This window comes from Camponotus vicinus, unplaced genomic scaffold (genome assembly GCF_025532165.1).
Source record: "Camponotus vicinus isolate PSW18456_S1 unplaced genomic scaffold, iyCamVici1.0 SCAF_3, whole genome shotgun sequence".
Lineage (NCBI taxonomy): Eukaryota > Metazoa > Arthropoda > Insecta > Hymenoptera > Formicidae > Camponotus > Camponotus vicinus.
The window spans coordinates 21,804,953-21,821,059 of record NW_028141967.1 but is presented as its reverse complement, the minus strand read 5'-3'; the positions used below and the strand labels follow the sequence as shown (position 1 = coordinate 21,821,059).

The following is a 16,107-nucleotide window of genomic DNA, read 5'->3' as shown; positions in this document are numbered from 1 at the left end:
TATAATAAAATATAAAATTAATGTGTGTATTTATCATATTACAAATTATTTAATTAATTCATCATTTGGCTTTATATTAAGTTAAAGTAAAGTTTAAAAACAATATCTACAAACAAATTCTACGATGGATGAGCTATGAGCAATTAGAAGATAAGTGCGTATTATAAGAATAAATTAGCATAAAAAATTGATAAAATTGATAATTGTTAATGCGTGTGCTTTATTTAATAAATTAGACAAAATCTTTACAAAAAAATCTTTTCTTGATCTCTTCTTTTTTTAATTAATATTTCAATATATTTTCGCAATAGATGTAAAGCATAAGTTCGAAAGAACTTATTAAAATTATTTAATTTAATTGAATTAATTTAATTTAATTATTTAATTTAATTTATTTAATTTAATCCATTCTAGCTCATCCATTTTAAAGCAACGGATTTATCTACAATCTACAATCTACAATCTACATCTACATCTGCAATCTTTACGAATCCGTTACCTTAAAGTTAAATAAAAGTTTTTTTCACTCACCGGCATTGATGCGCAACAGCGGAGTTGTTGTTATCGAAGCTAGTTGTCTGTAACATACAAATATAAAACTCATTTATAATAATGCTCACAAAATGCAATTAATATTTAAAAAAATTTTTATCGCGCGGAATTTTATATCCGATGTGTAAAATAATAAGCAGATAAACGTATGGAAAAATTTTATAAATTTTTGAAACTGTTTTTTAAATAGAAAATTTTATATGACTTTTATAAAAATCTTTCTCTTTAATTCATTTAAATAATAAGATCGAATTGTTGTTCGTTTATAACAAGTTAACGATTTATAACAATTAATATATAAATAATAGATATTCACCATCAGGTTGCTCCGCCGATGTAAGATGCCTCTCTCAGGCCTCCTCCTCCTCTCATGTTGTTGCCGCGCGATAACGACACTCCCGCACTCGCGAGCGATATTTTTATATCGCTATTTCCGCTATTTTACGCGCGATACTGAACGGCACTCCCGCACTATTTCGGTACGACAAAAAATTTTCTATTTGATATCGCGCGATGTATATACTTAATATGTATATACTTTCAACGACACTCCCGGTTTCGGTACGAACGAAAATCCCATTTTACTTACGAGAATCAGCTTCGAGTCAACAGGTCGGGAATGCAACGGTACAACGAGCAAGGACTAAGCCCAAACCGGAAAGAAGACGAAACGATTGACGGAAATAGAGGAAAATGAAGTTCATCAACTCTTTTTCGCGCATAATTATCTTATCTCGTATCGAACCTGGACCCGCTAAGCACGATTTCAGGTGCTCCGCCCGGACATATTATGCCTCCCGCGGTTGCTATATGCTACACCAGGCTGATAGACGGCAAAAGAAGAGGATACCCACATTTTTTAAACGCTAACATTCAGCAATTTAGAAAATGGGGAGGCAACCCCTTTTACCGAGCGAAAATCGTGTCTAGGGGAATCCACTCGACTCCTCGACAGGGTTAACACACGCAGTGCGTGTGGCTGTAGACGAGCAAAGAGAAGGGACCCATTGACGACCATTCCGAGCAATCGATCGAGTTCTAACTAATTCGGGCCGAATCACTTGACGAAGCACGAAGCACGAAGCGCGAGTGTACGTTGCATAGCAATGTGTGCAAACTCGAAACATCCCAGTTAGTTGGCATCGGAAGTAGAGACTCGTGACAATAAATAAAATTGGGATTTTATATGAAAAAGTCCAAAAGTTTCGCGAAAACGCGACAACGCGAGAATACTACAACGCGAAAACGCGGTAACGAAGCGCTTGCCGTCCGCGTCACGTTGACAGCACCGACGACGCGAAAGGGTACTTAGCTTCCCATTCAAGCACCTTAAGATTTATTATAAATAGAAAAATTTAAGATAAACCTCAAGGCACCATCCAAGTACTAAGCCCTCCCACCGCGACAAGGTGTACCCCATGGGAGGGTTATATTATATATAATACATAATTTGAAATTTATTTTGTAATACAGTCCGCATAGCTTGATAGCTGGGCTCAGACTCTCTGACAGTCGTTGTTTATAACATCTTGACAACGCGCGCGGAAACGATCTTCTTCGAAAGAATTCAACGGGTGACGAATACATTCAGCGGGATGAGACGCGGGGACGCAACAATATAATAAATAATGAATGTGATAAATAATTTATATCAATGACTTACATCATATCTTATTGGTCCATCCATTTCCAAAACCTTCATCTTTCTTTTGCTTTCTTCGCTTTTTCCTCGTGGCACTTCAATCCTCCTTGCACTCATTTGAATTCCTCGTTGCACTTACACTCATTCACGAAAAGTTCCTCGTTGCACTTGCAATTGTGTTCAGAGAAAGAATTTGATAATATATGAAACGTCTCACATTACTACTTCACTGTTCAAGAGTCACTGAGCGAATGATCGTAAGTCAGAAACATTACCGCGGTACTGTTTATATCGCCAAGGTTGACTATGTAAAGGAAGAATTTGATAATATATGAAACGTCACTACTTTACTGCTTAAGGTTACTGTGCAAATGATAATAAAGCCATGTGACGTATTAACAATAGCGCGATATTGTTTATCAAGGTCGAACACGGTGTTATTGATAATTCTCTCGTTGCCGAAATATTTTCTGTAATATAAAATATTTGCGCGAGGAATGTTAAATTATAGAAGTATTTTAATTTATTGATTAAGATTAATTAATTATTTATTAAATCATTCATCACTCGTGAAGTATTTCGTTATGCTAATTATTTGCATCTATTCGATTGTTTTACTTCGTGTTCTCTCACAATCCAAATTATATTGAGATTGTCAAGTAGAATGATAAAGTGTGTGTGTAACACGGATGGAATATATTTGTGACCCTAAGTATTAAAATAATAATTATTGTCCGTAAAGATTGCAAACATCGATTATTTAATATGTTGGATTCCTGTCACATTAAATCGATTCTCGATTAAATTGTATATTGTTTAATTAACCAGGATTGAGAAAATTTAAAGCATTGGTCGAAATATATTTAATTTTAATATTGTTAAAGGAATATTATAAGCATATAATAAGAATCGATGATCAAAAGATCATAATATATTTAATTCTCTTGTCCCCTTTCATGTATCCCCTGTTTCAATTTTTATTCGCAGTAATGAATGATTACGATTCGATAAATATTTATCGTTGCGATACAGTCATCAGTCACGTTTCATGTCGTTTATCAAAAGTTAATTAATTTTTAATTATTAATATTTATAGCAAATTATGTTTCGATACTAATCGTAATCGTGTTTAGTACAAAAATTACAATATACGAAGCGTTTCTCATCACTACTTTATTACTCGAGAGTCACCGTGCGAATGATGACAAAGCCGTAATGTAGCGCGCTACTGTTTATATTTTATATTGCCAAAGTCGAACACCGTGTTATTGATAATTCGTTGCCGAAATATTTTATAAGTGATAGAAATCTAAGATAATAAATAATCATTTCGTTGCGAGCTTTAAGGACAATAATTATTTATAAATAATCGATTAATTAATCTATAAATTAAAATACTTCTGTTATTTAATATTTAATGTATATTTGCGTTAATGTATATTTTATAATGTATAAAATATTTCGGCAACGAATTATCAATAACACGGTGTTCGACTTTGGCAATATAAAATATAAACAGTAGCGCGCTACATTACGGCTTTGTCATCATTCGCACGGTGACTCTCGAGTAATAAAGTAGTGATGAGAAACGCTTCGTATATTGTAATTTTTGTACTAAACACGATTACGATTAGTATCGAAACATAATTTGCTATAAATATTAATAATTAAAAATTAATTAACTTTTGATAAACGACATGAAACGTGACTGATGACTGTATCGCAACGATAAATATTTATCGAATCGTAATCATTCATTACTGCGAATAAAAATTGAAACAGGGGATACATGAAAGGGGACAAGAGAATTAAATATATTATGATCTTTTGATCATCGATTCTTATTATATGCTTATAATATTCCTTTAACAATATTAAAATTAAATATATTTCGACCAATGCTTTAAATTTTCTCAATCCTGGTTAATTAAACAATATACAATTTAATCGAGAATCGATTTAATGTGACAGGAATCCAACATATTAAATAATCGATGTTTGCAATCTTTACGGACAATAATTATTATTTTAATACTTAGGGTCACAAATATATTCCATCCGTGTTACACACACACTTTATCATTCTACTTGACAATCTCAATATAATTTGGATTGTGAGAGAACACGAAGTAAAACAATCGAATAGATGCAAATAATTAGCATAACGAAATACTTCACGAGTGATGAATGATTTAATAAATAATTAATTAATCTTAATCAATAAATTAAAATACTTCTATAATTTAACATTCCTCGCGCAAATATTTTATATTACAGAAAATATTTCGGCAACGAGAGAATTATCAATAACACCGTGTTCGACCTTGATAAACAATATCGCGCTATTGTTAATACGTCACATGGCTTTATTATCATTTGCACAGTAACCTTAAGCAGTAAAGTAGTGACGTTTCATATATTATCAAATTCTTCCTTTACATAGTCAACCTTGGCGATATAAACAGTACCGCGGTAATGTTTCTGACTTACGATCATTCGCTCAGTGACTCTTGAACAGTGAAGTAGTAATGTGAGACGTTTCATATATTATCAAATTCTTTCTCTGAACACAATTGCAAGTGCAACGAGGAACTTTTCGTGAATGAGTGTAAGTGCAACGAGGAATTCAAATGAGTGCAAGGAGGATTGAAGTGCCACGAGGAAAAAGCGAAGAAAGCAAAAGAAAGATGAAGGTTTTGGAAATGGATGGACCAATAAGATATGATGTAAGTCATTGATATAAATTATTTATCACATTCATTATTTATTATATTGTTGCGTCCCCGCGTCTCATCCCGCTGAATGTATTCGTCACCCGTTGAATTCTTTCGAAGAAGATCGTTTCCGCGCGCGTTGTCAAGATGTTATAAACAACGACTGTCAGAGAGTCTGAGCCCAGCTGTCAAGCTATGCGGACTGTATTACAAAATAAATTTCAAATTATGTATTATATATAATATAACCCTCCCATGGGGTACACCTTGTCGCGGTGGGAGGGCTTAGTACTTGGATGGTGCCTTGAGGTTTATCTTAAATTTTTCTATTTATAATAAATCTTAAGGTGCTTGAATGGGAAGCTAAGTACCCTTTCGCGTCGTCGGTGCTGTCAACGTGACGCGGACGGCAAGCGCTTCGTTACCGCGTTTTCGCGTTGTAGTATTCTCGCGTTGTCGCGTTTTCGCGAAACTTTTGGACTTTTTCATATAAAATCCCAATTTTATTTATTGTCACGAGTCTCTACTTCCGATGCCAACTAACTGGGATGTTTCGAGTTTGCACACATTGCTATGCAACGTACACTCGCGCTTCGTGCTTCGTGCTTCGTCAAGTGATTCGGCCCGAATTAGTTAGAACTCGATCGATTGCTCGGAATGGTCGTCAATGGGTCCCTTCTCTTTGCTCGTCTACAGCCACACGCACTGCGTGTGTTAACCCTGTCGAGGAGTCGAGTGGATTCCCCTAGACACGATTTTCGCTCGGTAAAAGGGGTTGCCTCCCCATTTTCTAAATTGCTGAATGTTAGCGTTTAAAAAATGTGGGTATCCTCTTCTTTTGCCGTCTATCAGCCTGGTGTAGCATATAGCAACCGCGGGAGGCATAATATGTCCGGGCGGAGCACCTGAAATCGTGCTTAGCGGGTCCAGGTTCGATACGAGATAAGATAATTATGCGCGAAAAAGAGTTGATGAACTTCATTTTCCTCTATTTCCGTCAATCGTTTCGTCTTCTTTCCGGTTTGGGCTTAGTCCTTGCTCGTTGTACCGTTGCATTCCCGACCTGTTGACTCGAAGCTGATTCTCGTAAGTAAAATGGGATTTTCGTTCGTACCGAAACCGGGAGTGTCGTTGAAAGTATATACATATTAAGTATATACATCGCGCGATATCAAATAGAAAATTTTTTGTCGTACCGAAATAGTGCGGGAGTGCCGTTCAGTATCGCGCGTAAAATAGCGGAAATAGCGATATAAAAATATCGCTCGCGAGTGCGGGAGTGTCGTTATCGCGCGGCAACAACATGAGAGGAGGAGGAGGCCTGAGAGAGGCATCTTACATCGGCGGAGCAACCTGATGGTGAATATCTATTATTTATATATTAATTGTTATAAATCGTTAACTTGTTATAAACGAACAACAATTCGATCTTATTATTTAAATGAATTAAAGAGAAAGATTTTTATAAAAGTCATATAAAATTTTCTATTTAAAAAACAGTTTCAAAAATTTATAAAATTTTTCCATACGTTTATCTGCTTATTATTTTACACATCGGATATAAAATTCCGCGCGATAAAAATTTTTTTAAATATTAATTGCATTTTGTGAGCATTATTATAAATGAGTTTTATATTTGTATGTTACAGACAACTAGCTTCGATAACAACAACTCCGCTGTTGCGCATCAATGCCGGTGAGTGAAAAAAACTTTTATTTAACTTTAAGGTAACGGATTCGTAAAGATTGCAGATGTAGATGTAGATTGTAGATTGTAGATTGTAGATTGTAGATAAATCCGTTGCTTTAAAATGGATGAGCTAGAATGGATTAAATTAAATAAATTAAATTAAATAATTAAATTAAATTAATTCAATTAAATTAAATAATTTTAATAAGTTCTTTCGAACTTATGCTTTACATCTATTGCGAAAATATATTGAAATATTAATTAAAAAAAGAAGAGCTCAAGAAAAGATTTTTTTGTAAAGATTTTGTCTAATTTATTAAATAAAGCACACGCATTAATAATTATCAATTTTATCAATTTTTTATGCTAATTTATTCTTATAATACGCACTTATCTTCTAATTGCTCATAGCTCATCCATCGTAGAATTTGTTTGTAGATATTGTTTTTAAACTTTATACTTTAACTTAATATAAAGCCAAATGATGAATTAATTAAATAATTTGTAATATGATAAATACACACATTAATTTTATATTTTATTATAAAATATGATTTATAGAAATTTGTAGTAATTTGGCTTTATTTCAGTTAAAATAAAGTTATATTCAATATTTAACGAACGATCGTGAAATCGAACGATCGTTACTAAATGAGCGTAAATATTTCACGCTCTTTTGCCGGTAATTATTCGGCAAAAGAAGGAGTAATTATCTCCTTCTTCGATCTCTGATTAGAGATCGAGAAAGAAAGTGGCCAGGATCAACGAAAGGTAGGTTCAACTGGCCCGAAAACTACGGTTAGGATACGCGGTTAGGGTACGCGGTTAGGGCACGGGACTAAAAATATATACATGATTAGGTGAGGTGATGATTAGAGATAGATTCCTCAAATCTCGAATAATTTTAGTTAATCAGGAAGTAGGATTGTTAAGGCTATTAAGTAAAATCATTAGAATTCTTCTATTAATATTAGCGTTGTTAGGGCTCTTAAGATCATTAGAATTCTGTAATAGTAGGATTGTTAGAGCTATTAAAATTATTAGAAGCCTTTAATAATAGGGTTGTTAGGGCTATTAAGTAAGATTCATTCTTTCTTTTAATATTCCAATAATCCTAGGGGTAAATTAAAATTATTTTAATTAAGTTGAATTTATTTTTAAAAACGTAAAAATAAATATATCATGTTTTAAAAATAAAAATGTTTTAAAAGTGAAATTTAAATTATCAACATTATCTTCAGAAATATTAAAGAAATTGCATAATTATTAACGTTTAAGAAATCTTAACACGTTATATTTTATTTTAAAACTTAAAAATATATGTGTATTAAATCAAATATAATATTAAATCCAAATGTTAATGCTATCAGTATCAAATTATTATTTCGATGTTATTAAATATTTGAATAAATGGAATATTATTATTTGATATTGATAGCATCATAAATTTGTAAATTGTAAATTGTAAATTATAAATAGTTATAATTGTATTTTAATTATAATCTAACATTGATATTTTAATTGTAAAATACAATACAATTATGACTATAATTATATTATATGAAATTGTATTTACGATTGTAAATTCTTATGTAAATTATACGAAAAATTATAATTTTCGATAATTATCGAAAGTATACGTATAATGATTACATAATAGTAATTAACATAATAGTAATTCATTAAATTAAAATATTTGTTTCTGTAGTATATATTTTTGGAATATTCATAAAAGAGTAACTGTTTGTATTTTCATATCAAAGAGCCATTAATAAATTCGAAAAAGTTTTATATAAAATGTAAAAATTCGATGCTAAATTAATGATTAAATATAAGCATTATAAATTTTGACGGACGCCTTCGTTACAGAATCGCGAATCAATTATTATAAATTTAATGATATGCTTTCCGTTAGCTTTATTTATTTATGAATTCCATATCGCGCGGAACTAAATATTCTTAAAATAAATTATTAAATTATGATTCCGAAAATACCGTGTTCTTTCCGCGTTCTCTTCGCGTCCTTATACAAGATTATCATTTTAACAGAAGAATTTTATCGCTGTCCCTCTCGTCAGATAATATTCCTAAATATTGCTAATTAAATATAAAGAAATGTCGAATAAGAGAGTGAAGATTCGATAAGATTCGTGATAAGTCAACGATTAAATATTAACTTCACAAAATTTAACGGTCACCTTCGATATTATAGAATCGCGAGTTAATTATTATGAATTTAATAATTTATTTTTTCAGTTATATTTGCATTTACGAATTTTTTTTTCGTATCGGAAAATATTCATAAATAAATTAATAAATTACCGTTGCGAAAACACCGTGTTTTTCTTGCGTTCTTTTTCGCGTTCTTAGACGAGATTGTCATTTTAATAAAAGAGTTATCATTGTTCCTTCCGTTAAATAAACTTTAATGAAAGTTGCGTGGCTCGTACCGCCGAGGAGTCAAAACGATTTTCATCATGGAGAATTATTTCTCACCGGTTCTTGTGAGATCCATTCGCGACGTCTAGTTCGGTGCCCTGTTAAAAATTGGGAATTTTTATTGTAAGATTGAAGGAACTAATCCCAGGTTTTCCTGGCAATTTCCGAAAGCAATGATTTTGGTAGTAATTCAACGACGATACGCTTCTTTAACGTCGAATTAATTTAAATAATATATATTTAGATGAGAGAAATGTATCTTTTCTTTTCTTCGTTAAAAATGTTTTATCATTATTAGGATTGGTATTATTATTGTCTATATATATAATGCCAGAAAGATTTAATAGTAGATCAAATATGGATTTAGCGTTGTGTATAAATTTTAATTTTTCAAGAAATTTCATATTGTAATTAATTTTTATTAATTTTTTGATAAAAATGATTACGAACGAATATATTTTATTAATTATTAATTAATTATCTCATTTGAAAAATTATTTCTAGGTGTTGGGGATATTAACATTAATTTTTAGTTTCTTTTAAGAAACTATTTACAGGTATTGGACATCCATCGCCATTTTGAAATATTAATTTTTAGGTATATACCATTTTATATATATGTATAATAAAATACATGCACAAATTCACGTATCCAAAATATTTTTATAATTTTTAATAATGTTATAAATTATATATACGCGAAATTATACATGAATGTTACATGAAATGTGCGAATACTTAAAAATTTCGAGACGAATCGAATGGGTACCCCTATATGAGTAAGATATTGATTAAAAGGAAAAAAATTATTAATTTAAACGTTATAAGAATAAGAATCTAGAGAATTAATCCAGAATTAATTGTTTAAAATTATTTGATTTATTTTATTTTGCACACTGTTCAAATTGAAATTTTTTAAATCTTGCTGATATCGGGTTCGATTCGTCTCGCGCGCGCGAACGATACCCTAAATTATGTGTTCGCACATTAACACAAACTCCAATAATGCATGTATTTTATTATTTATAAATATAATCGTTCGTAATTACATTTCAATAAAAAAGGTCGTTATATCCATTTAATTTTCAATAAAGAAATATATTTCTTAATCATGGAAGAACATGTTTTCTGATGTGCATATCAATTTCGTAAATTGAAGATAATGACGAGAAATAATTGTCGTTGATTTATTACTGAAATCATTGCTATCGGGAATAGTCCGGAAAATCCAGGATTCGTTCCCTCCTACAGTGAAGTTCCCGACGTTCAATGGATCATTTAACTTTTCTTCGCAGATTGATCTTGCGAAATCTGATGTAGAAACAAGATGTTAATCGTTCTCCATTTTTTAAGATCGCTCCTCTTTTTATCAGATTACCGGTATGTCACTCGCGTATCTGCAATTGAATATTCTGAATATTATCGATTTATTTATTCTTCGCGTTTTATCGCGAATTTTAAATCGCGATTTATCTTATAAAAATTCGCAAGTAAATCGGTCGGTGAATTACATATTCACAAACATTACAGACCTCAAATGTTTTTCGAAATATTTCCGATTTTCTATATTTACGTGATAATAATTATATCGCGCACGTGTCTATTGAGAGCTTCGATTATTATATTATAAAAATTATACGTATCGCGATCAAATATTCCGCATATTGTCGACTTATTTATTCGTCGCGTTTTCTCGTGAATTCGAGTCACGATTTATCTTATAAAGATTCGCAATTGACTCGAACAGTGAGTACTGTATTCGTAAATATTACAGTCATCAAATTGTCTGTCAAAATATCTTCGCATCTATGTGATAATTATATCGCGCGCGATTATAATGGCTTTTGAGGCGCTTCGATTATTATATTATAAAAGGTATACATATCACAATCGGATATTCCGAATATTATCGATTTATTTATTCGTCGCGTTTTCTCGGGAATTTTAAATCGCGATTTATCTTATAATTTAATCGTTGACTTATACATTGAAGCTTTGTTTATCTTTCTACGTCTTTGAATATTGTTTTTAATAGTTCGTGCAAAATGCTGGTAATGCAAATATTTTCTTCTATAATTTAAAAGACGATCGATAACTTTATTAATGACAGTTTTAAACGTAATTCTTTACATTATTTAAATCTTATTAAACTCTACAATTATATCGATTATTAGCGGGTCTTGGAAAATCATTCGTTTCGTTATTTTCTATTAAACGTGGCCACACGCGATTTTTAATTATATTTTAAAGCTTATAGAGCTCATTTCATCTTATTCAGCTAATCATGCGCGAAATAGGATATGCATTTTATTCTCAACCGTGAAATTCGTATAAAGTCGCGTATTAATCGCAAATAAATCGGACAGTGAATTTTATGTTTATAAACAATACGGATCACAAATGTTTGTCAAAATATCTTCGTCTGTCATCATTTGTGTGATAATAATTATATCGCACGCGTGTCTATTGATGGTTTCGATTATCATATTATAAAAATTATGCGTATCTCGCAATCGAATATTCCGATTATTGTCTATTTATTTATTCGTCGCGTTTTCTCGCGAATTTTAAATCGCGATTTATTTAGTAATTTAATTGTTGATTTCGAAGTTTATGCTATCTTTTCATTTTGAATATTTCCTTTGATAATCTATACAAAGTGCGCCAGTAATGCAAATACTTTCTTTTACAATCGAAGAAGCGATCAATAATTTTATTAATGACTCTTTTGATCACGATTATTTACGTTATATAAAACTTATTAAATTTTATTATTGCATATCTATTATTAATAATAAATGTCGCGTAATTAATCTTCGCTGATCAATCTCGTCTGGACCATGTAAAAATTTTTAGTAAATTTTATATTATACGTATATTTTGGACATTTTCGTGTAATGAATTATTCCATGTAATAAATTATTTTGTATTAAATTTCGAATTATATTTTATATTAAATTTGTATTATATTTTGTCATATATTTTGTAATATGTATTTAGCATAAAAATATTATGCATAAAAATATTATATTAAGCATAAAAATATTATGTTGGTATGAAAATTATAATAAGAATATATAAAAATAATGTTAGCTATATTAAAATAGAATATATGAATTCTTTATATTTTATATAAGGGAAGAGACTTAAAATATTTTGCAACATCTATATTTTTCGAGTCTTAATTATAAAAACTTTAGAAGAATCAGTGATTATATAATTTGACAAATTCTATACATGTATTAATAATTAAATTTTTAAATAATTTAAAAAATGATTGATAAATATCAAAGATCAGTTTATTGTTAATTAAGAAGATTTATAGAAATACGGTTAAAAATGTTTTTATCCCACAGCAGGCATTTTGTGTTTTGTATAAATAAAAAGATATAAATATGACAATGAATATAGAAAAATATTTATTTCATCTTTGAATATTACAGTATCTTTCGCGATTGAATAATTTATTTACTATCAATTTACATACAGAAGTATCTTGTTATACAGCACTGGTACTACCGGCATTTCGTGCACATAGCACGGAACAAAACCAGAAATTGTACACATTATATATTACCCTCTGAGAACATTCATGGACTTTGGCTTTGTAGTTCATGTCCACGTTTTCAATGTCCATAGAGGGAGTATCACTTTCAGGGATCACCTAAAAGCAGGCCATGTCACCTTTCATTCTTCTCTCTGTATCTATGATTATTCCATAACCTGTAAGAACATGTGGCTTATGAGTTGTGACCGTACGAGCGCATGGTAATATATTTATCAAAGTAAGTAAGTTCAAATATAATTCATTCTAACGTGTGTATAATCTTTTCTCTACATATAATCGTATTTGACATTTTGCAATAACACAATATTCTATTTATATTAAGAGAAAGAAAGGTTCAAACTTTTCAATTGTCATTAATTTAAAGCAACCATAAGATAGATTTGTTATTAAGAACAGAATTTAATAATTATTTATTTGGTGATTAACAGATGTCTGTGGTGTCGTCAAGAGTTAGCAGTGTGTCATCTATAATAAAAGCTACTGGACTTAGAGCGCAACTCAAACAATGTAACAGAATACAATACCTAAAACTCCCTGAAGATATTAAAAGTATATTATGTAATTATAAGGCAGGTAGTGGAATTAAAGAATATGAGAAGTTGATATATTCACTTAAAGAAGGAGCTATAAAGGTAAAAAGAAAATTTTGTGAAATGTACATGCAAATAATCTTTACAATCTGCTAATGTATGATGAATATATTTCATATGCTTTATATAAGACTTGATCACTTGCATATTGTGATGTAAGATACATTTACTTAAGATTCTCTTTTTTGTTTCTTAGGATAGTGATTTAGCAAAATTTCTATCTAAGGCAAGACAGTGCATATCTTTATTAGATACTAGACACGAATTGTTTGTTCAAATTATTCTTCGGATTCAATGGACCTCTAAATCAGCGGAAGTGATTTCTATTTATAAGCTCTTCTTACAAGATTTAGTGTGCATGCAAACACTCTATATAAAAACTGTAATAAATTCTTTGATTCACTTGTTTAAATCAGGTAATAAATTATATATAATAATAATATACTTCAAAAATATTGAGATATAATATATGTACTTAACAAGATTTATTTCTTTGCAGTAGAAGATAATGATGCAGAACATAAACCTGGAAAATTTAAAGATAAAGATATAGAAAGGCTAAACCATATACATGACATATTACATAAGATTTTAGAAGTAATACCAATGTAAGATGTAGAAAAGTATATAAAATACCTTTTTTTTTTGTCATATATATAGGTATGTTAAGTTTATATGTTGTATATTAAATACATATACTTTCAATATATACAATTTTTTTAGGTCAAGCCAAGTTTTGCTTCAATTTCTCGCATCACAATTTCCATATATTGCACATGGCACTTATACACATGAAATTTATATCTATGCATTATTACAAATATTAAATTATGCACCTCAACTGAGATCAGACATTTTATCCTTAATCATTAATAGGTAAGTATATATATGAGAGATGACAGTTTTTTAGATATGACTGATAAAAAAATTAATATTTCTATTTTAGGCTGACACTGTTAGATGTCAATATACCTCGTAAAGAAGCAAAAGATGATGAGGAAGATGATGCGATGAATGAATGTACTAATGAAACAGTTGACGGTGACAATCCGACAACAGTAAATAATGATGCAGACAAAATAAAAACTGCCCCTCTAATTGTACACACAATGGACACGTGCATGGAATTATTTCTTAAGTACATGCACGAGTTCTGCTTTGTAGACAATGCTCTACAAATAGAATCCCTGAAAATATTATACGTCGATATTCTTCGAGCATTTGAAACAATAATATTACCTACGCATGCCAGTCAATATGTGCAATTTATCATGTTCTACATTTGCAGCTTCAAAGCCGTAGTTGCGGAGACTTTCACAGATTGGTTATGGCGTAAAGTAATCGATCCAAACGTAGCGCCGGTTATACGGCAATCGGCTGTTTGTTACATTGCCAGTTTACTCGCTACTGCATCAGTTATCTCTAATGGGTAATTATAATATCTATGCAGGCTATAACAATTTTGTAATGAATTTGCATATTTAACAATACAACGCTACTATCTTTCAGATTAGTGAAGCAGACAATGTCCCAATTGATAATATGGATACGTAGTTATATCAATATACAAGAATATAAGCAATATATTGACGATAACATGAAATCACATGTCGTGTTTTATTCCGTATGTCAAGCTTTTTTTCATTTATTTATCGCGAGACACAAAGAATTTGTCAACTCAAAAAATGGTGAGTTTAAATTTACTGTATATGTGTATGTTATAGTTTTAGCAATGACAGCTTTGAAAACTCGATATTTTTCAGGTATGTTATTTCTTCAAGAACTTGATATACCAAGGATCGTTACTTGTAGATTAAATCCTTTGAAAATATGCAACAGTGAGATAGTTCACAGTTTTGCCGATATTACAAGCACATATCAACTTGCCTATTGTTACACTATAATTGAAAACAATGAACGCAATCAATTGCCTATTTTCGGAATGAAAACCCACTTGCCCGTTTTAATTTCTAGTTTTTTCCCCTTTGAGTCTTATACGTTACAACATAGCAGACAAAGGATAGTTTCTCTATTTCATAGTAATGTAGTAGAGGTTGATAGTCGGTCGATTAAAAGTAAGGAATAAATTATGCTGTTATATATTTAAATCAAATAATAAAATTTTGTTTTATTTCTACTATTCATCGTAATTATCAGAAATATGCGAATTACACATATGTAATATAATTTTTCAAAATTTACTTCCATTGAGAGAAACTACAACAATGTAATGTATATAAATAAAATATAATTTATATACTTTATAAAATGATGAAGTATATATAACTATTATATTTGTGTGTTTATTTTAATGTATTAATTTTTAATAATTACAGATAACATTTTAGAATATTTACTAAGTGGGTCTTTTAATCTGAAATCTTATCCAAATAGTTAAATTAGTAAATCTTTGGAGTTGTGCAAATTTTTGTATCAAGATCTATCTAGATACATTTGTGAATAAAGATTCGTCCCACCTTGTATGAAAGATTAATCAAGCTCTCAGAGAGACCTAGGCCCATATTCTGAATCCTCTTTTATCGATAAAAGTGCCTCTAAAAGTGGCATATAAGCCTTCTGATTGGCTACAGGCCGCTTTTAGGAGCACTTTTATCGATAAAAGAGGATTCAGAATATGGACCCTATCAAATAAATTTAAATGACAATATAATGCATATAAGATGTGTGCTATGTAAGTGAACTTGTATTAAAAATTCGACAAATTTACATCATCGACGAGATATTATACAATAAGCCTCCATATAATGCGAAGGATACATTTTACATTATACGATTTTGTTCGTTATACGATATTCATGGATTATAAAAAATTTTTAAATATATTGTTCATTATAAAAGAAAATTTGAATTTATTTACGCGTTATATATGAGGATGATTTATACATATGATT

General features: G+C 30.3%; 1 protein-coding gene across 3 annotated transcripts; it reads left to right on the top strand.

Annotated features, from left to right (window-relative positions):
• The first annotated feature begins 12,682 nt into the window (after positions 1 to 12,682).
• Positions 12,683 to 15,487, top strand: Tif-ia (RNA polymerase I-specific transcription initiation factor RRN3 homolog Tif-IA). Of its 3 annotated transcripts, none has more exons than XM_083094727.1 (8): positions 12,683 to 12,822; positions 13,034 to 13,237; positions 13,392 to 13,611; positions 13,698 to 13,803; positions 13,919 to 14,071; positions 14,142 to 14,624; positions 14,705 to 14,883; positions 14,959 to 15,487. In XM_083094727.1, exons 2-8 carry the CDS (start codon positions 13,034 to 13,036, stop codon positions 15,279 to 15,281), a joined length of 1,668 nt encoding a protein of 555 aa, XP_082950853.1. In that variant the 5' UTR covers positions 12,683 to 12,822; the 3' UTR covers positions 15,282 to 15,487. The 3 variants fall into 3 exon arrangements, with proteins under 3 accessions (XP_082950853.1, XP_082950851.1, XP_082950852.1); XM_083094725.1 differs by having other exon boundaries at positions 13,695 to 13,803; XM_083094726.1 differs by having other exon boundaries at positions 12,777 to 12,826; positions 13,695 to 13,803.
• Positions 15,488 to 16,107: the final 620 nt, after the last annotated feature.